The sequence below is a fragment of the Macrotis lagotis genome, chromosome 4 (assembly GCF_037893015.1).
Source record: "Macrotis lagotis isolate mMagLag1 chromosome 4, bilby.v1.9.chrom.fasta, whole genome shotgun sequence".
NCBI lineage: Eukaryota > Metazoa > Chordata > Mammalia > Peramelemorphia > Peramelidae > Macrotis > Macrotis lagotis.
The window spans coordinates 189,689,512-189,713,351 of record NC_133661.1 but is presented as its reverse complement, the minus strand read 5'-3'; the positions used below and the strand labels follow the sequence as shown (position 1 = coordinate 189,713,351).

The 23,840-nt window shown below is 32.0% G+C and overlaps 1 protein-coding gene and 1 pseudogene across 1 annotated transcript; both read right to left on the bottom strand.

Annotated features, from left to right (window-relative positions):
* Positions 1 to 19,390, bottom strand: part of LOC141522827 (olfactory receptor 4K15-like) — a 37,878-nt pseudogene extending 18,488 nt beyond the window's left edge.
* Positions 9,433 to 10,380, bottom strand: LOC141522826 (olfactory receptor 4F6-like). The gene has a single exon (XM_074236259.1). It carries the CDS (start codon positions 10,378 to 10,380, stop codon positions 9,433 to 9,435), a length of 948 nt encoding a protein of 315 aa, XP_074092360.1.
* Positions 19,391 to 23,840: the final 4,450 nt, after the last annotated feature.

Here is a 23,840-nt window from a genome sequence, read left to right as displayed (position 1 = left end):
TATACTTGTGATGGCATACTAATGGGCTACAAGAAATGATAAACAGAATAAATTCAGAGAAACCCTGGAATACTTACATGAGCTCACATCAAGCAGTGTGAAAAAGACTAGGAGAATATTGTACATAGTAAGAAAGTTGATCAACCATTAAAGACATAGCTATCCTGATCAAGACAATGATCCAAGACAATTTCAAAGAAAACATGACTAAAATGCTATCCATCTCCAGAGAGAGAGAGAATTTATGAACTGTAGATTTAAATATATTTATTTTGTACTTTATTTTTCTAATGTTTTTGGAGGGGTACATAATATTTTCCAACATGGCTAATATTGAAATGTTTGGTATGACCTCACAAGTATAATTAAACTCTAAGGACTTGTCTTCTCAAGGAAGGAGAAGGCCTGGGACAGAATAAAAGTATTTGGATATCAAAAAACATTTAAAAGATTAAAAATATTTATATGTAATTGAGAAACATTTGACAAAATGAAAATAATAGTTTTAATAATCTATCCACATCACATTCATCATACCTTTTTTCTAGTACCATGAAGACCATACCCAAAGCTTCAAAAGTTATTCCTGGTTGGAACAAATATTCAACCAATAATATTCCATCAAGAGTAAAATTTGATCAGGAACCATCATAATGTTCCACCAGACTTGAAAACTGTAAACAGTTTGTACTGGGGCAGACAACCAGGTAACACCAGAAATTCAGATAACAGCCTGGAGCACTAGCACTGAAAAGCTCTAAATGACTAGAGCCAGAGAATTTAGGAATAGGGGAAATAGGACAGGACACATTTCTGGGAAGTTGGATGTTAATATTGGTTAGACAAGTGAATATGTGGGGGTGGGGGTGGGGAGAGCTGTCAGGACAAAGTTCATTTATCCTGAAAGAAAGAGCAAGAAATCAACTAGGTGCAGTTTTGAGCACAAAAAGTAATTTGGGACAGAGAATAACATTGGAATACCATGAATTCTCCAGCATGGATAGAGACTGAGAAGGTTTTAGATCCATTTCTTAAGGAAACAACTATCAGAATACAGGAAGTCAAAAACTTAAAGATAAAGGAAATTAAAATGAGGAGGGAGGAGTAGAAGACTGTAATTCTCAAAAATCTTGAATATAAAAATATAAATTTACTATAAGAATCCATAAATGGTCAGACTCGAGAGAAGCATGTAATGACGTATGGGATTTGATATTGGGCAAAGGGACTAGAACTAAGAGAACAATGTACATGTCAAAATAACATTGTGAGATGAACAACCTTGATGGAAGCAGCTCCTCTCAGCAATTCAGAGAGCTAAAACAACTGTATTAGACTGGCTATAGAGAATGTTATGCCCATCAAGAGGAAGAAAAACAAAACAAAACACACACACACACACACACACACACACACACACACACGCAACAACAAGCAACTCTGCAGAATCTGATGAACACTTTATAAAAATTATCTTTAATCCTAATCCCTCAATCTAAAAATTATTACTTTATAAACATGTGTATTAAAATATGCATGTAGAGTGCTTAATCTGACTGTTCACCACTGAGGGGCAGGGGGATGGGAAGGGAACATGGGAGGAAATTTTGTATCTTATAAATATTTTTATGCATATTGATGAAAATGAATAAATTTAGATAAAAAAGGAAAAATGTAAATTATAGGGTATGGAGCTCCATTAAGTAGTCAGCGAAGGCAGGGGCAGCCCCTTCTCCATCTGGTCCTGGCTTCCTGGTACTAAGTGCCTAAGTAGCAGGATGACCAGGAGACCCAGGCACAGCATATATAGTAGTGATGAGCATGAAGAAGAGATGGAGATGTATGATCATTACTACTTTGAACTACTTCCCAAGACTGGGAAACATCACTTGGGTAAAACAAGTTCTACCTGAGAGGAGGATGAGAAACTAAAGAAGTCAGTGGAACAAAATGGAACAGATGATTGGAAAATTATTGTCAATTTTCTTCCTAATCAGACAGATGCACAGTGCCAGCATCGATGGCAAAACTACTAAAATCTGTGCTAATCAAGGGACTGCTATTGGCAGAACTATTCATTGGTCCAGTCATTCTGGAAAGAAATTTGGAATTATGGCCTCAAATTAACTTATCTAGGCCGGCTATTTGATCCAGTGATAATGCTACTTGTAATGAAAGAAAGAGAAAAAAGACTAGCATATAACTTAATATAGATTTTTTTTTGGTTATGGCAAAGAATGGAAAATGCAAGAGGCTTCAACAATTGGGAAACAATTGAATAAATTGAATTATTAATACAATATAAATTAGTAGAACATTATTATACTGAAAGGAATAACAAAAGGAACTGTTTTTGAGATACTTGAGAAGACTTCTATAAACTGATGTAAGGAGAACCAAGGGAACAATTTCTACAATAACATTTTTTTGCGTAAAGCTCTGTTGTTAATAAAACCACCACCCACAATTTCAGAAGGCAAATGATGAAGCACATTACTTACAACCTAAGAAAGAGGTGATGAACCCAAAACACAGATTGAAACATTAAACATTTGGGATATGACCAATATAAAATTTGTTTTGCTTGATTATGTGCTTTTATTACATGGGTTCTCCCCCACCTTTTTATTTCCACTGTAGTTGTGGGAAGAAGAGGAGGAGATTAAAGATGACAAAAATGATAATGAAAAGAAAGATAGAAAAGAGTTATATTCAAGCATTTTAAAAATACAGATAATAGGCAAGTAAGAGTAGAATAATTCATATATAAGCAGGACAGTTTTGAAAGTTACATGTTGAATTGATAATACTTTTAAAAGAAAAGCTTATTGTGCATAATAGAAATTCTTAGTTTCATATATAATTCTCTTCTTTTTTACTTTACTGGTTACTTGGAAATGTCTATTTTATTTGGTATTTAAATTCACAATAAAAAATAAAAAGTAAAAAAAAAATTAAAATCCAGCATGGCATTGATTTCTACTATTATTTCCATGGACTATGTGAGTCTAAAGCTCTATAAAATTATAAATATATATATATATATATATATATATATATATATATATATATATATATGTTTGTGACTCTGTGTGTGCGTGTGTGTGTGTGTGTGTGTGTGTGTGTGTGTGTGTGTGTGTAAAAGATGGGGAAGGAGAATCCCTTTCAGCAGCAATATAGAAACAAATGTCATTGGGCATTATCACCATTTGCTAAGAGAACCAGAGAAAGGTTTCCAAGGCCTTGGGTAGATAGATACTACATGGAAAGTTTATAGAATGAAATTGACAAGAAACACAGAATGAAATAATGGAGATATCTCTAGCAATGAAGGGATTTTCATCATTAATGAAATCATAAATTCACCAGTTTTCCTAATATGCACACACATTATTCAAAAGAACTAAACATGATTTTAAATTGGACCATCTCTAAATAATACTTCCAAAAGTATTGTTCTTCAGGAAACATCTTTGTAAAACAGGAAAGAAACATTTTTCTCTCTTTTGCCCTCAATTAAGGAAAGCAATTTTTCTAATAGATTTGATGTGATTTGCATACTTCTTTGTACATCTATCAATCATGGTTCCTATTCCTGGGAGTTCAATTTATTACTCACCCCTCAATCTTTGTTTACATTCATCTAAGTTCATCAACCTACCCTTTTTGGATAAGAAGATTGGAAAATTCAGCTTAGCTAATTCAATAGAAAACTAATGAATTAAAGGAATACAATTTTCTTTTTTTACAAGTGCAAACAGCAGTGTTGAAAAGCAAAGTAAGAGGCAAATTAGATAGTATATAAAATATTCCCAAATGTTTATTAGCAAGTATTAAGAATTATATCTAGTGAACACAGGCTATTGTTTGAATAGAAATGCTAAAAAAAGTATTTGAAAGCATGTTTTTAAGTAGGTAAAACATTTTTTATTGATACTATTAATTTTCTTAGCAAACCCTCTTATCTAGTTATAGAGTAAAATTTAACTTCTACTAAGTTGATCTAAGTTATTATAGATTTTGGCTTACTGAAGTCAATTAATTGGGCTTTAAATTTCATAATTTTTCTTTCACTGTAAAATAGGTGTATCACATCCATCAAATTAATTTGAAAATTGTATAACCGTCTATATAAGAAAGCTTCACTTTCTTTTTCAGCATGCAAACCTTTTCTTCAAGATTTATGACTTTGAAGGAAGCAATATATTTAAAATCCTAGAATATTTATGAAGGAATCCAGAAGTCCTGTAAAGAAAATATACTCTTTAATTAAGTAGGTTTTAGTGAGGAAAACATTTTGTGTCAAATAAGGAATAAGCAAGTAACACAAAAAGTCCTAACTATTTTGTAAATCTTGAAGGATCTAACACTTTAAAAAGGAGTTGTTATCAACATCATCATTACCATCATCACCATCATCGTTATCATTACATCACCACCATCACAACCCTTCTCTTCCTTCTCTTTATGTCAGTTCAATTTTAGCTATAGTATCTATCTATCTATCTATCTATCTATCTATCTATCTATCTATCTATCTATCTATCTATCTATCTATCTATCTATCTATGTATCTATGTATCTATGTATCTATGTATCTATCTATCTATCTATCTATCTATCTATCTATCTATCTATCTATCTATCTATCTATCTATTACCCTAACCATATCTCAATACTCTGCAGCAGTTATAAGACATCTAAGGTAATTTCTGTCTTCCTCATCAGGAAAACTAGTGCTAAGAATGATTATTGGACTAATTGTTGGGTCAGGGTTTTGATTGTTGATTTCTTCATTAGAAGTGAGTCCTTGGAGGACAAAAACACTCCATTTGTCTGTTTTTTTGCATTTTCAACACTTAGTACTATGTCTGGATTGATTCAGGTGCTTAATAAATGTTTGTTGATCTCTAAGCATAAGACATCCTTTTACCTTCTCATTTCAAACTTTGGTATTGCAAAAACTTACATAAAAATCACATATACAACATATTTAACAGAGGCAAACATGTATTATCTGCATTTTCCCTTTTTTCATTGGACAGCAAAAGTTAAAATATTTGCTCAGGATCAGAACTAGATTTTATACACAGCAGTGGGAGGATTTGAAATTAGGTCTTGTTAATTGTCATTATGTCATTCTGACTTTATTTGTATTGCCTCATAATAAAGGTAAACTGAAGTGAAAAAATATAAATTATAAGGGGAGAAAATTAGAGGGAAAGCATTGAAGATACAATAAATTATAGAAGCATAAAATTAAAAGAGAGGAATAAGTTCTTGAGGAATGATAATGAATTTAGTTTTAGAAATGAAATGTTAATGGCATGTAGAAGTAGGGATGTACTGTTAGGGAACTGGAGATTCATATATGAGGTTGAGAATAGGACTCCTACATTCAGAACCCATGTCCATAAAGATGACAGTTTAACTACTGATACTAAATTATTTGTCAAGTTATAGAATTTAAAATAAAAATATGAAGGAACTGAGGATGGATAATTGAGTAATAACTCCATTATGAAGTCAAGAATATTACACCTCTTCTAGTGAATAATTGAGAGAGCAGTGTTACATGCTTAATTCTAAGGAATTGAAGATTAATATTGTTATGTGTAAGCAGAGTATTTGTAACTTTTAAAAATAATGTTTATTATTTCTTCTGTTTCCAGTATGATCACATTGATTCCATATATCTTTCTCCTTTCCTCTCCCAGTGTTAGGCCATGTTTTAGAAAGGAAAAGTCAGTACAACTGATCAATGCATTGAAAAAAAATATGCACAATGTATAACACCTGGAGTTCTCCCACATCCATGATTGGTATAATCATGGCCATATGAAGGGCATTAGTGGTATCCTCTCATATCTCTTTACCCAACTCTTCCTAGACATATAAAATTTTGTCACATTTAATTTTGGGGGCATTTTAATTGTTCTTTTCATTTATTTCATTGTAACTACGGTGTGTAGATTTTTTAAATACTTACTTCTTTCTACATTAGTTCATGTAGATTTTTCCATGGTTTCCATGGTTCCATCATATTCATCATGAGCATATTCTGTGGCTCAGATGTGTCAAATATGTAAACAGTTTTAAGATTTCCCTGAAATGTCATTCAGGTGATATCCCTTAGTCCCTAATAACCTAAGTGAGCAATTTAAGTTTATGTAAGTGAAAATCTACACTAAAACTTGAATACATTATTATTAAATTATACAGCTTCACAATGGCTATATTAGATAAGTGCTATCCACATTTTCCATGTGAGGAAAATGAGGAACTTAGAAGCTAAATGATTTGCTCAGAATCATAGCTATCCAAGCTGTCAGAATCATGGTATCCAATAAACAATTCAAATTTAGAGCTTTCTAATTGCAAGTTCTACACTCTATCCTCTAAATCTCTATCCTCTATATCCTCTATCCCTTATAACTCACTGTCTTTCTAGTTATTATGCACGAATAACAAGTGGAATAATATTAAAACTCTCCAAAACAGTTTCTAATCCATCTACTCCAGTCCCTGTGAGTTCTGTGTGTAATTTCACTTTTAGCACTCTTAAATTCAGTGGACACTAATATCATATCTTAACCAAATCTGTTTATGTATATACTATATACTTTTGATGCATGACAGACTATGTTCAGTAGACAGACCAATCATACTGATAGTTTGATTCAATAGAAATGTATTAAATGCTTGCAATATGAAAGAGAGTAGGGGCATAGATGGAAAATAGTTCCCATTGTCAAGAAGATTAAATTCTATAAGAAAACTGTAATATGAATTCAAAATAAATAAAATCTTTCATTTAAAAAGGGCAATATGTATAACAAAACATATACTTAAAATTACTATAAAGACAACATGGATACAAAGTAAGAAGTTTTCTGAGAATTATATTTATTCTAACTATCTCACATTACAGGTGAGTATGAACATTTTTAATTGCCCAAGGTCAGACAGGAAATACGAAGCAGAGGTAAAAGTTGAACCTGTATCTTCTGACTTCAATCCTGGACTCTTATACCAAGAAATAAAATGTCATCTCCAATCCATGTACAGGAAATTTAATTCCCACATTTGGAAATGTAAGATAAAATAATTAGAAAGTTATCACATTCTTGGTGGGGGGGCAAGGAAATCCTACAAAATGTCATTGTAAAGAAGATGCAAAATAAATATATTAAAGTAGATACTGAGGTGACTGAACTACAATTGTTTGACAGTCTCTAATTCTTTCCTATTTAACATTTTTATGAATGACTTCTCTAAAACTAAGTTTATCCATTAAAATAATAACATACTTTGGAAAGATTTACTAGTGTACTCTAGTGAATCAGGATCTGGAAAAATCAGGAAATGTGCAAAATTAATGATTTGTAATTAATAAATGTATAAACAAGAAGTCATACTTATGAATATGGGTTTTTAAATAAATTGGACAGGCAATGAAGATGATATAGCTTAACAATAGCACATAAGAAAATAATTTTTCAATTTTAGATCACTACAAATTAACATATTGACAATTTGACATAGTTGTCAAAAAGGTAATGAGGTATTTTCAGGCATGTTCAGTCTTGTTGGAACTAAATAATACTGAATTTCTTTTAATCTGATTGTACTTCAAGTATTTTGTATATTCTTAAATTGATGTTAAAAGAAGGTCATTGATAACCTGGAGCACTTTCCTAGAAAGATGAATGGCAATGCAGTATGAAGGCTAACAAATTAAACTTGAAATTAGGAAGTCCTGAGTTCAAATACTGTAAAAACATTCAAATGCTCAGAAATGAGTCTGAAAAAGTCATGAATTTCTTTGAACCTCAATTACCTAATCTAAAAAAGTAGAAAAATCATAAGTATAAATCACTAGACTGTTGTGAAGATCAGATGAGATACCATATATAAAACATTTTTATGACCTTAAATCACTAAATGAATAGGAACCATTATTAGGTAAGAATTTTTCAAATCATTTTAAATGAAGAACAGTCAGAAAGCTAAACAAGTCTAGCCAGGAAGACAGATATGAGAGAAGAAAAATAACTCTCTAAAGGGCTGACATGGGAAAATATCTTTAAATTATACACAGGACAGAACTATTATCAATATTTTCATGTTACTGTGTACAGGGGCAAATTTTAGCTAAAAATCCATACTACTAAATATGGATTGAAGTTTTATTATTACCCTCAGTCTTCAAAGATTCAATTTAATATTTTCTTTCAGCAATGGTAAACTCACTCCCTTATGTATGCTTCCTTTTGTTGAAAGCTGCCTTTTTTCCATTCATTATTATATATTCATTTATTTATTTGATTTTATGGATGTAAAGCAAAGTTAGTTACATGTTTTCTGACAAGTAGAATTCCCCAACATTAGATAATTTCTTTCAAAGTCATGAATTTCCCTTCAATGTAAATGTTTAATCCAGAATTGATTCATTTATGATATTAGTAACAGCTTTATCATACTCTGTATCATACTAGTGATCTTTGTTGCTCTGTGAAATAATGAAAGGAAATATCAAAGAATGTTGTAAGATTTCACAAAAACATCCATCTTTGCAATATAAAACTTGTATTGAAATCCACAGAACACAGTAAAAAGTGAGTGGTTATAGGGAATGACATTTTTCCTTCTCATTAAAGGTCAAATCTAATTGTAATCAGTCAAAAATAACAATTCTTCATTTTTGTGTTTGATTCTATTCATAGAAGCAAAAATCTGAAACAAAAATCTTCTAAAGAGAAATGAATTGGGAAAAAAAGTTTACTTAGAGAAAGAGTAGCTATTTTATGAAATTAAAATATTACATTATTGAAATTTTAAAGATTAGAAAATAATTTAACAGACAGAATCATTCAAGTATATCATCTCTTATTAATGACACAAATCAGTAACATTACATGATACTTAAATGTACTGAAAAATAGCATTTTGTGACTGACAAAATAATTTGACTGTAAAAGACAGAATCAGTCCCTCTCAGACTTGCAAAACATGTTCCTAAAATTCCAGAACAATCTATAAATCAAACAAAATTTAATACCCCTGTTCATCAAAGTAAACTTTTCTATGAAGATTTTAATAAGACCTTCTTAGTTTTCCTTTAAACTCTGTATAAAACTCATTAAGACTTTTTTGAATACCCTATACAGTAAGCCAGCAAGAAAAATAAGTATATGAAGTTTTGAAATGATAATTTTTTAACTCAAGAAAGAAAAAGATACAAAATATTTATTTGAGCCATTTTATGTGTCAACAATATGTTCTGGCACACTTAGATAGTCTGGAAATCTGTTTGAGGACCATTGAAATACAGAATTTTAAGAAGATGACTCCTGTGCTAATGCTAATGTTGACATCCACAAGTTATATGAGGGCCAGGATGAAATTGAAGCATATTCTTCATCTGTGAATTAGAATTTTAGGATTTTTTTTTTAAAATTCACCAACTGGCTGCTCAGTCTCTTGACTGCCAACTTCATATCTTTGTTCCTGAATGTATAGATAGAAGGATTTAAGACAGGGGTAATAATAAAATCTACAATAGCAAGAAATTTATCCACTGGCATTGTAGGAAATGGCCATACATAAACAAAGATACATGGACCAAAGAAAAGGACCACCACACTGATGTGAGCTGATAGAGTTGAGAAAGCCTTGGACAATCCATTAGAAGAATATTTTTGAACAGTGACTAAAATGTAAATGTAGGAGATGAACAAAAGGAACACAGTGCCAATGGAGATGAAACCACTATTAGCAGTGACAATGAACTCCAACTTATAAGTGTCTATACAAGCCAATTTGATGAAACGAGGAAGGTCACAATAAAAGCTGTCAACTTTATTAGGGCCACAAAAAGGCAAATTTATCACAAAAGCCAACTGGGTCAGAGAGTGTAGGAGACCAATGACCCAAGCAGACATCTGGAGAAAAATGCATAGTTTTGGATTCATAATAGTCAGATAGTGGAGAGGTTTACAAATAGCAATATATCTATCAAAGGCCATAGAAATGAGTAACACCATCTCAGTTCCTCCCATTAAATGAATAAAGAATATCTGGGTGATACAACCTTGGAATGATATGGTTTTATGTTCATAGGAAAGGTCATAAATCATTTTGGGAACTACAACTGTGGGGAGACACAAGTCAATAAATGATAGATTAGCCAATAGAAAATACATAGGAGACTGTAATTGAGGGTCAGAAGTCACTGCGAATACAACGAGGAGGTTTCCCAAAACAATGGCAGCATAGAATATGGAGGAGAAAACCAGCAGGAGCTGTTGCATGGTCCAAGAACTAAAAATTCCCACGAATACAAACTCTGACACCATCGAATGATTCAGTTCTTTCATCAGACTATTTTTATACCTAAAAGTAAGAAAATGAGGATGAAATTAAAGCAACTCTATTTCAAAAGGTGTTTTATATTAAAATTTTAATATTCCATATAGTATATGAAGTTGTGGAAGCAGAAACAAAGATGATGGAAAAATAGGAATAAGTATGGTAAAGTCCAAAAACTTATCCAAACAGATCTAGAAAAGGCACCAATTGAATCCTGATATGATAAGTTCAAGAAAAAGTCACAATGAATTATTTTTGCTAATTTTGTCTAAGGGAGATAGAGCTATGTGGACAATGGCTATGTTAGACAAGAGTGCTGAACATAGAACATATCAAACAAGAGATAACTTTTACAATGAAAGAAAAAAATGTGTCTGATCCATGTTGTGATCCCCAGACTCATTTCAGGGCAATACAAAGATAACAGGCACCAACTGGTAGTTTGGTAATCCACCACTAAGTTACAGGTCCCAAATCTAAGGGAAAATGAGGAAACAACTTTAAGTAAGTGTGGAATTAGTTTCTTGGCAAGACGCTCAGAGTAATATAAGAACACATTAATAACAATATTGTGAGATGATCAGCCTTGATTGAAGCAGCTCCTCTCAGCAGTTCAGATAGCTAGGACAATCATATTAGACTAGCTATGGACAATAGACACCATCCAGAGGAAGAAAACAAAGCCAAAACAAAACAAAACAAAAACCCTTCAGAATCTGATGAATACTTTATAAAAATTATTTTATGTATCACTTTCCCTTATTCCTAATTCCTCACACTGAAAATGACTACTCAGGGGGTGGGAAGGGAGGGTAGAAGGAAATTTTGTACCTTTAAAATATATGAATGCTGAAATTTTTTAAAATTACTAATAGAGAAACAAGTTCAAAAGCAAAAACAGGTCCACAGCAGTTTCATTTTTACCACTTGCTCAGCCTATAGAATAATAACCAAGATGAAAATACCAAAATAAAGATTTGTCTACATTCTGTCACTCTGAACCAATGTATTTTTCAGATTGTTGATGGAAGCTGAATCCATGAGTATGCTACAGCCATACACAAACCCAGGTCATGAACTTGTAGGGACATTAATCAGACTTTGTTCTGGTTCAGACCATTTTGGGAACACCTAATTCCTATTGCTTCCCACGTTAAATTTCCACTAAGATCTCGAAATAGTTAGAAAATAGCAGTAAGATCAAACCAAACTTCTATCCTAAGGACCATTCCAGAACTTAGTCCTAATATAAAGTCTGAAGTTGGGAAGTATGATAGAAAAGGATCCCACCATAAAAAGTCATTTTAGTAATAGAGAAAGTCAAGAAATCAATGCAGAAATCAATGAATCCTAAATATCCATGAGCCAAGTCTCAAACTCCCAACAGACAAACACACACACACACACACACACACACACACACACACACACACACACACACACACAAACACGCAGACAAATGCACAAAAAGCAGTTTGGTTGCAACTTCAATCAGAATATCTGGAAGTGAGGAAGCATCTGTTTATGAAAGATTTAAAAAGATTTTTATCGATAAAGTAAAAAATTCAAAGAAAAAATTTATAAAAATTTGGAGCTAAACAAGAAAGAATTTTAAGAAAATTAAGTTGTATATGACAGTTATAAGCCTTAGTCAACAATAAATTTTAAAATAAAAAGCATGAAAATTTTTAACAAATATATAAGATAAGAACTGACTACTCATTGAACTATTTGAATGTTTAAAAAGAGCCTCAACATCATATTTCAATAAATATTCCAATAAACCTGCCCAGGTCTCTTAAAACCAGAGAGGAAATTGGAAATTGAAAGCATCTATTGGTCACATCCAGAAAAAAACCCCAAAGTCCCATGAGTTTTATTGTTAAAATCTAGAATTTTCAGATCAAAGCAAAAATTTAGCAAATTTCCATAAATAGGTCGCAAGCAGAATAGCACACTATTTAGTAGCATTACATAGAAATGAGAAGATTAGAATATAAACCAGACAGTATACAGCCAAGAATTAGTAAAATAAATATAATTCTACAAAAGAGAAATGAATCTTTAAAAAAATAGAGATTTCTAAACATTACTGATAAAAGGGAAGAGCTATGTAAAATTTGTGAAATATAAATGAATAATAATAAAAGCATAAAGAAAAATAAACTATGTGTTAAATAATGCAAGTCTCTCTGAATTTATGATCCTTGGGATACATCAAGGGACTATAAATAGAAAAAATATTCAGAATAATTCTGTTTTCTCCATGACAAGAGAAGAATGGAAACAGAGAGGAAGAGTTAACTCAGAGGTAGAGATAACAGAAAGGAACATTAGGGAAAGTGATCTCAAATAATTTGAATACACAAATATACAACTATACAAACAAGAAAGAAGGGGTTACAGTGGAGGGGAATGAATGGCATTGGAAATTCACTTATCTAAACTGGTCAATTAGAAAAGAATACCCACAAGTAAACAGCTGGTTAGAGAAAGAAATGGAAGTAAGAGGGAAATGGAAGGGGAGAAAGGGAGTAATAAGCATAGAGTGACAAAAGATTTAATCCTACCAAAACAAATTCTAAGGCTGCCAAAAAATACTCACAGTCCTTTTTTGAAGACAAAGATTGAAAACCTAATGAGAGTGCTATGCACTTGGGAATGCAATGGGAATAATAGAAATAATAGGAATAAATTGTGACATATAAATAAGATGGAATAATATTTTGCTGTAAGAAATAATGAAGGGAATTTTTAAGGGAAATTTGGGAAGGATATATGGAAAATACAGAGGAAATTGAATAGAAGATAAAAATAGTTTTGAAACAATTAGAAGCTGAATTATGCAATGATGTATCATGATTTCAGAGGATTAATGTTGAAAGATGCGACATACAAAAATCTGAAGAATGAGATATATTTTTTGGACATGACCAATGTGAGGTTTGTTTAGAGTGAATGTACATGCTTGTAACATGTAATATACTACTTTGAAGGGCAGGAAGATTTGGGATAGGAGGGAGAAAGGATTAATTTCTACTGAAATATATGCATGCATAAACATAGACTATGAATTACATTTAAATATATTTATTAACTAAGTTACAAAATACAGACAATTATTCTTATTTTAATATAATTCCTAAGAAATTTGGTAAATATGTGTATGTCAATGGGTCCCAAATCTTGGATTTTCTATAACTCCATGAAAAACAATCTCTCAGTCAACAAATCTAATTTTATTATCTAACTCAACAGATTCCTTAGCCATTTTTCCTTAATACTGTTCAATATATTTGCTCATTTACTTCAGGATTAGCATTGCTCATTCTGATATTTTTATTGAAAATTAATGGTGGAACAACTGTTAAGTAGGCTTCTGATGGTTTAGGGAAATGTGATTTAATGATTTTGAAATCTGAATACTTCAGTAGTCTTATGGATCAAATGACATAATGCATTTTCTATATTTTGGAAACACTAAAGTGCATTGCAAATTTTTATTATTTTTTAGTCATCAATAAAAGTTTAGTAAATGCTTGTTGTGTTCTAGGACTACAATAGCTGAAACAATATATTTAAATAGCTAAAGACAGGGATTCTGTGGAGACAAAGTGCTAGTAATGAAAAATTTTATGAAAGATGTCTTCAAAACTGCAAGCCTTCTGTCTGAATGGTTAGAACTGCTAGCAACAAATTTAGGGAAATAACTTAATTATCTTTTATTGCAATTGCTTCACTCAACAGATGTTTATTAAGATCCTAGTGACTAAATGTTATAATTCTGCTACATTCCAAAATTTCCTCGTCTTTATCAATTAAGCTTTTTGTAAAGCAATTCAATAAATGACGTTAACATTATTTTAAAAGATATCAGAAAAAGGACTTCAAAATAAGAATGTATGATGAAGCCAGTTTAAAGAATCCAGTAGTTCTGACTTCAAAACAACAATGATTGTCAAAGGCATCAGGTAAATATATGACTCTTCTACCAGAATTGTAAAAGCAGTTTTTTTTTTTTTTTTTTGCAAGGCAATGGGGGTTAAGTGGATTGGCCCAAGGCCACACAGCCAAGTAATTATTAAGTGTCTGAGGCCAGATTTGAACTCAGGTACTCCTGACTCCAGGGCCGGTGCTCTATCCACTGTACCACCTAACCGCCCCCTGTGAAAGCAGTTCTTACTTGGACATAACTCCCTCTATCTCTTATAGGTCTCTCAAACTCAATATGAATATAACAGAACTCATATTTTCCAAATTAATTTTTTTCTACATGCTCTTCTATTTGTATTGATAGCATCACCATCCTTTCAAAAAAGCCTTAATGTTCGATCTCCTTCAACCCTATGCTCAATCAATCATCAGATTTTTGTCATTTTCCCTCCACCAAAATCTGTTGCATTGGTCATCTTTCTATTTATACAACACTTCAGTTGATTGAACTTAACTATTGGTACTATTGAAATTGTTTCCAAATTTGCCTCTTTGCCCTAATTTCCTACTTCTAATTTATGTTACACATAACTACTGAATTAATATTGGCAAAATATTTTTCTTACTGTGATAATGTATTTCTATTGTTCTAAAGCAGGGCTATCCAAAATGCAATCCACTGGCTGCATGTGGACCACCATGCAATTTTATGCAGCCTGCATGTGAGTTTGCTAAATGCTTTAATAAATTGAAGAACTCTCACTAAAATGGCAAATCAAAATACATTGTCTATTGTTTCAATAAAAGCTTTTAAAAGTTTTGACAGCCTTGATTTAAATCATTATCATTTGGAGAAATGCAATATTAAACAATATATCAATATTATAAAATTATCTTACTCAGATAACATCCATATAACAAAAACTTCTGGAGCCATTATGTCCTATACTGTCCTATATTCATTTGTCTATACTCCCAACCCATTTGGAATATTTAATGATTTATAAGGTTTAAAGAACCTTTTTGTCATGCAAAAGACAGCTCTAGACCCTTTTCCAGTTGGAGGGCATTTGATAACCTAGATCTAGTAAGGGACCTGAACACTGGATATGATGGAAATACTAGTCAAAAAAATGAGAGTATGGTTCATATCATGTGAATATTTTGTATTAGTTAAGAATTGAAATTTTTTGGAAATGCAATGCACTACCAAGTCTTTATTCTCTGCAACCATACCACCTTCTAATTGACTTCATGAAATTTTTGTACAGTGGTTAAGGATCACTCAAGGATCCCAGAAAGTTCTGAAAAGTCTTTCAGTGATTGATCCTATGAGGTGAAAATTATTTTCATGATGATATTAAGATGTCATTTATCTATTAAAATGCTTTTCTATTTTTTAATTATATATCTCTGTGAGGTAAAATTATCTTCATTTACTTCAATCAAACTATTTATTGTGACATATTGAATGCAGAAGTAGACATGAGGATTCAACTATGCCCCTGTTGATTGAGACAATTAGATTTTCACAAACATGGAAAACAGTACAACTCCTTTGACTGATTTTTATTATTATGTGTATAAACATAAAATTGATTATTATTATTTATAAATAAATGCATGATCATTAGATAGGTTTTATTTTATATTTGGTAAATTTTGATGAACTTAAGTACCATAAAAAATTATTTGATATTTTCAATAATTTTTAAGAGGGTAAAGGTTTTGTTTTTAAGAGCAAAATGTTTAAGATATACTGATCTTCAAACAGATTACAATATATTACTCCAAAAACATGTCTTTCCTTTACCCATTCAATCAAGACATTCCATTGCAGCAATATCTAATAGCCTGTTATTTTCCATCTGAATTCTACCCAAACCTCTAGAACCATCTTAAATTCCCCTATGAATTCCCTTTCCTGGATGCCTCACAGTTACCCCACCTCTAAACTTCTGCAGTCTTTTTGTATGGACTATAGTATACCTTTTTTCTGTCAGAACATGCCTTCTCTCATTCATGCATATCCTATCTGATAAAACCTGATTTTAAACTCTTTGTTGTCAAAATATGTTTTGATCTTCTTTTCATCCTCCTATCTTCCTATCACAAAGATCTGTATATATCTGGTATTCAATATATATTCTTGCACAAAGTAAATTATAACTTAATTGATTAAAAAAAGAAATGAAAGGAGGAAATTGGTGTAAGGAAATTTAATATGGAGAGAAAGACGGAGAAATAATATGAAAAGATTAAGAGAAGCCAGAAGAAAGAAGAGGAAGGATTCAATGAAACTTGAATTTCAAACAAATTTGAACCTATGCTAAATGACTTAGATGAAATAATAAATTTTTAATTTTTTTTTTAAATTCTCTACCTCAGGACAGCTAGGTGGCACAGTGGATAGAGAACTTGCCATGGAGTCAGGAGGACCTGAGTACAAATGAAATCTCAGACACTTAATAAGTATGTAACTGCTTGACTTGGGCAAGTCACTTAACCCTATTGCCTTGCAAAAACAAAAATAAAAAAAAATCTAACCCAGACATTAATCCTTACCATATTCCAAACTTGATGTCCATAGAAAAAGTTGCAAATAAAGACACATGTAGTAGATACATGTAATTGGGAAATGTAAATGGCTCAAGTCTCTCCTTAAAAAAACACTTTAACATATCTATCTCTCACAGAATACTTGAACTAAGCAACTTCCGATTTACTGTCTAATATGTTGTGTGATATATTAATTTCATACATGATCTTTTATGTGATCTTATGGCCTAAAATACATCTTGCTTCATCCTTGACCAAAATTTATATAATCTATATTCAAAGAGGATGCTACAGAATCACAGACATTCAAGATTGAAAGTCTATATATTCTTCTAGAGCACTCTATGAAGATATAGGAATATATTCGGTAACTTCTACAAATGGTTACTCTACTTTTTCTTTTAAGAGCCCTGAAGGTATATTGCCTCTTAAGGAATACCAGTCCACTTTTACTCAGTTCTGTTTTTGATCACCCAAATGTGATCTGAATAAAGACAAGGAAATCAAGTTCATAAATACCATTACCGGCCCTCATTATTAACGTAAACTAAGATCCTATTAATTATTTTGTTGTAATATAAAACTGTTGATTTATATTGAGCACTCCATTCTCTAAAACCATCAGGACATTTTTATTGGAAATATGTAGTCATTAATCTCACTTTCCGTGTCAATTGTTTACCTCAAATACAGGATTTTATTTTCATCTTAATTAAGCTATATTTTGGGGCAGCTAGATGGCGTAGTGGATAAAGCACCAGCCCTGGAGTCAGGAGTACCTGGGTTCAAATCTGACCTCAGACACTTAATAATTACCTAGCTATGTGGCCTTGGGCAAGCCACTTAACCCCATTTGCCTTGCAAAAACCTAAAAAAAATTAAGCTATATTTTGAATTAGACTATTATTCCAGCTTTTTGAGATATTTTGGCAATCTATCTGTTTTTGTTACTTTTGTCCATCTTCAAAATTGACAATCATGCCAATAGGTTTCAAGGGAAATTCTGGCTTGAATTCTACCTCTTTATAATAATCTGGCAAGAATTTCTTGAATCAAAAACTTTTCAGTGAAGTATTTCATTGCTACATGTACTTTAAAAAATTTTTTTCCCAAGCCACAGGTTTCCATCTTATGTCCTTATGTTAATCTTTTCATTTCACTTTGGGTCTCTTCTGACTCAGCAATCATCACATGTCTCAATTTAACTGTGTCTACATGGTATTGCATTTAATAGTAGTTTAGCCTTTTAAAATTATTGAACAATAACACATGAAGGCAGTTGGTGCTTCAGTGAATAGAGTACTGAATGCAAAAGCAAGAAAATCTGAATTCTAATTTGGACTCAGAAACTACCTAGCTTTAAGTAATTTTATTTTTTCTTATCTCAGTTTTTTAAATTTTAAATTGGGCACAATAATAACATCTAATTCATCGAGTTGTGAGGATCAAATGCCATATTTAGGACTTTTTCAAAGCACTTAGGACAAAGCTATATGAATGCTTAAATATCCTAACATATTAGTAATTCCTAATGTTTTTTTCCTACAGACTTTTCTTATAACTAAGCAGATGAGAAAAATCAGTAACAAGGATCCAACTGAAATGTTGATACCAACTGGTTGTATTTGTCAGTTATTCTGTGTGTCATAAATACCCTCTACTTCTCTCTGTGTGCTCTTTATTTCTGACTTTCCTTTTTTAGCATTTAGCAGAAAGACAACTGTTAAAAATTATACTATAAAATGACCATTGGATTGCTTATTTCAAGCAATAATGAAAATAGGTTTTAAAATGAATATATAGAAATCTTTTATAATACTACTTTCAGATCAAGGAAGAGTGGTGCCACAAATTTATAGGAACAAGTTCCACCACCAGAATGAGAATGGCTGTTATCAGAAATCATACTACCTTTTTAATTTGATTAGTGTCTTCACCAATTAGCCCAATGCCCTCGCCTCAAGTCTCCTCTTCAGCCCTCAAATAATCGGAAATACATATACAACAGGCAAAAAAATTTAATGTAAAACAATGCAACATAGAATCATAAAAGGTTCATTTTATTCACCAGATTTCAGTAATAAGGCTCAGAATAAAACCTCAAAGATTGGACTCACATTCCTTAGTTTAAACATAACCACCATTAGAGTCCTTTCCCCATTCACCATTCCAATTTTATTTGCTAGACGTCTTATATGACTCACCAGGAAGACATTGACAATCTTCTACTTTCTGAATATACACAACATGGAGGAAATATGTGTTCTTCTCTCCAAATGCTCTTTCCCCAAAACTGAAATTATTTCTTCACAATCTGAATTTCCAGTGTTGGGTACAGATGATCTGCAGGTATTTGCATAGGGTTTTTCTATTTTCAGATCATATTGGCTTGATGACAGGGAATGAGGGAATTCTCCCCTGGGGGGTGGGGTTGAAATATACCATTCATACTTCAGCTCTTTATTATGTGGAACAAAAACTTTACTTGATTTCAAATACTATTCACAAACCACTGGCACGCCCCTGTCTTCTCTGTATCCCAGGTTAGTTACTTTACCACAAATTACAGAAATATAAAGTTTGGAATGAGGAGGAATTCAATTTGCCACTGAGTTCTATGAGGTCACAAAGGAGCCTTCATTTGATTCATATCTTCTATGAAACTTCCCTGAGTCCATCCTCCCACACACTCTTAAATGGAATGAGAAGATAAATCCTCAAAACCTTCAAAGAGAATACTGTTATCTAAGTGACACCTTAAAGTAGTACAAGACCATCATGGTCAATACATGAGTAATCCCAAGACTCCAGAAACTCTTTGATGGCACAGAATGTCACCTCTTTAGTACAAATCAAACTGAGTAACAAAAATTCTACAGTTTGATTGATTTCACATAGTGGTTTTTGTGACCACTACGCTGAAATGTTTTACTATAATCTTTCCAATAACCAAGGACTGGAAACTAGCCCATAACTTCTCTCCATAATTTCCTATCTGTCATCTGTTTGTGGTTAAACAAGAGGATAGCAATATCTTCCAAGAATTCTGCTGTTTTTAAAAAAACAAATAGTGTCTAGAAGCACTAAAACAACTAGAAGAGATATTGAAGATCAATGACCAATTGATTCAGGGATCATTTCATCCAGCCCAGGTGAAGAGAGTTCATGGTATGATCAATATGGGGATTCTATCTGTGAACAACCTTTGTCTTAAGGGGATAATAACTGGATCAGTTATTTTCCCAAGTCAGCATAAGTGCATCACCAAGGGAGATAGACTAACATAATAGAATTAACATTGCAATTAACTTTAAAGAAAAGAGCAGTGTTTTAATCTTGAGTTTGCTACTGTTTGTAAGATTTTAGAAAAATCATTTCATCTCTGATCTTTGTGGGCCCTTTAAAATTTGGAGATAAATTAGGTTTAAGCTCTAGTGTTCTTTTTCCCACTTTGAATTTTCCACAAAATCCCTTACAGTAAAGCTGGTTTAATATTACAAATTATCACTTCAATGCAACCTGAAGTCTTGGTCAAAGGCAGAAAATCAGATGGCTCTTAGAACACCCACAGTATCTTCTAGAGCTCAGAATCAGTTCAGTGAGAAAGGAAAATGAAACTTGAAACAGTGATGCCTTTCCTAAGAAGGAATGAAAACACGAGGAAATAAGAAAGGAATGGGATGACATAAGGAAAAAAAGAGGAAGGAGAACAAAGAAGAAGAAGGAGAGAATGAATATAAATAAAGGAAAAAAGATATACTTGGACATTATGAATAAAAATCATACAACTTATCCTATGACAATGAACCTCAGTTATTTGTAATTGAATGTCTTAGATAACATTTTGTTTAATAATTTTATGAAATATCTAGATAATATTTAGATATATGTTCATAAAAATGTGAAAGCTAAGCAGAAACCTGGAAGAACAGCTTATTACATGCTTTATGAGGAAAAATAGAGTTGGGGGAGGTATAGAATCCAGCTATCTGACTTAAGTATTTGGCAGGTCATCTTGTTAAAGAGTGATTTAGTTTATTTTGTGTAACTACAGCAAGTAGACACCACTGAGTATAAGTTAGAATGAGCTACAAGAGATAATTCTATTTACTCTAATCAATGTTTTTACAACAGAGCTATGCACAAAGCGTGACTTTTTCAATGTTAGAGAGAGAGAGAGAGAAGAGAGAGAGAGAGAGAGAGAGAGAGAGAGAGAGAGAGAGAGAGAGAGAGAGAGTTTCCTATCACAGAAAGTATTTAAACATAGTTATGGAGCTATTTATACTCCAAATCAAACTTTAAAAATTTATAATTTGTACAACCTTACATAGACTTAAAACATATATCAAAGCACTTTGTAATATGTACTTTATAAAAATCTCATCATTCCTAAGGTTGGAATTCACACTTACTAAAAAAAGAAAAGGTTAATGAAAGAAACACCTCACTGATTCTTTTTAAAAGTTAAATCTCACTTTCAGGATATTTCAGTATGTATTTATAGTTTTCTTTGGCTATATCATCTAGCAACAAAAGATGCTTCATAAGAAAAGACAATCTGGTTAAGATGAACAGAAAGAAGGTACCTTTATCATCATAGACTCTAAAATTACAGGGATTTTGGAGAGCCTAGATACACCTAATAAGTAATACCTTCCATAGCATACTTTCTCTAGGGTGTTACAACAGCTTTATTTCAAGATAATTATTAGGAAATCATAATAAAGTCTATTATTCCACTTCTCTAAATTCATACCAGATGAAAATAGGAGGTGCCAATGACCACTTTATAATGGGTAAAATAATCCTATTTCTAAAGAAAGTATTACTGTCTGTAAGAGACTAGTTAGTTTGAATGTAAAGAAATGAATCTGCATGTGAAAGGTGTTAAATTTTTAATATCTTTCCTGAAAATTTGAGCCAGCAGCAAGTATTAAATGAACATTTCAGAGTTAGAACTTGTTTATATGTTGTTTATATGATTGTTCAAGCAGATGAAGTAGTAGTCAAAATATCTATAACGTGAGTAAGCTTTTCATCAGTTTAAGGACCACTACTGTACAGCACACTGTCAGTCAAGCTCCTGGCTTGAAATATTCATATTTAAAATGAAAGATAAAGGAAAATATCACTATGAATGCTATAAGTGCTATTAGAATTCCCTTTTTTGAGATTAGAAAACTGAAGCTAAAAGACTGTGACTTGTCCAGAGCACTATTCCTGGTAAATGTGTAGAGAAGAATTTGAATTGAAATTTTCTTTACTCCAAATCATCACTCTATACAATTTTCCATGGGTGCAGGAAATTACTGCATGAGGAAATTCTGACAAAATAAAAATCAGATCATCCCTGCTCTGAAATGTATGAACTGATCTGCACAGAATATTGAGAAACTAAGTGACATTTTCATGGTTATATGGAAAGTATGTGGCAAAGGGAGAAAACATATCTAAATTTTCCTAGTTTCCAGGTCAGAGTCCTATCCACAACACCACACTGCACCAAAATTACAAGTTAAATGATGAGCATGAGAGTGAAGAATATTATTTCTGTTTATAAATGTTATTTATAAATTTTCCCTAAAATTCAGTATCCAGCCAATCAATCTCTTCATTGCTGCCTTCATGTCTTTATTTCTAGATGTACAAATAGAAAGATTTAACACAGAGGTGATAACTGTCAATAACAGCAAGAAATTTATCCACTGTAATTGTAAGGAATGGCTACATACACACAAAAAATCATGCATGGACCAAAAAATAAGATCACCACACTGAGGTGAACTGAAAGAGTAAAGAGAACCTTGGACAATCCACTTGAAAAATGTTTCTGAACAGTGACCAAAATGTAAATGGAGGAAATGGATAAGAGAAACATGCTGCCAATGGATATAAAACCACTGTTAGCTGTGACAGGGAACAACTTAAAGGTCTCCATGCAGGCCAATTTGATGAACTGAGGAAGATCACAACAAAGACTATCAATTTCATTAGGACCACAGAAAAGCAGATTCACCACAAAAGCTATCTGGATCACTGTGTGTATAAGAATGATGACCCAAGCAGATACTAAATAATAATACACATTTAGGTTCAAAATGGTTAAATAGTAAAGAGGCTTGCATATGACAATATATCTGTCAAATGCCATTGAAATGAGTAGCACCATCTCAGTTCTTCCCATGAAATGAATGAAAAAATATCTGGGTAAAACAACCATGGAATGATATGACATTGTATTCATCGAAAAAGGTCATAAATCATCTTGGGAAATGCAACAGTGGAGAGACACAAATCAGTAACAGAGAGGTTGACTAACAAGAAATACATTGGAGAATGAAGGATGACTATTAGAAATCACTGCAAATACAATATAGAAGTTGCCCAACATGACAGTCATATAGAAAATGGTGGCTAATAACAGGAGGGCAAGTTGTATTGTCCCAGAACTGGATATTCCTAGGAGTATAAAATCTTACAATATGGAGAGGTTCAATTCATTTATCAGACTAACTTTACAATTCCCTGAAAATAATACAGATTATTTTTAAAGTTAATTATTTTTTATAATAGTTCTTGTGAATATTGGATGTTTTTAAACACCTCATTTATCAGTATGGTGCATACTTAATTTTTGTGCCAAGAAATGTAGTGGTTTCTGTAAATGCTGTATGAATAATGCAAGGTATACCAAACTCTGAATTTTTGTGATTAAGTTACATGTGAGAAAACATATGGAAGGACAGTGAAGTGAGAGCAGCAGATTGCTTGGCTTATATCTAACTAGTGTCAATCACACTTTTCACTTTCACTTTCTAGTTTTTCGTTGGAATAAAAAGAACAAAGATTAAATGGAAATATATAATTAATGATCATAGTCATAGATGTTGATGAAATTACCTCACAAAACAAAAGAAAATAGTAAACTGGTTTAGAAAGCAGAATGTATTATGTTGTTAAAGGAAACAAATTTGAA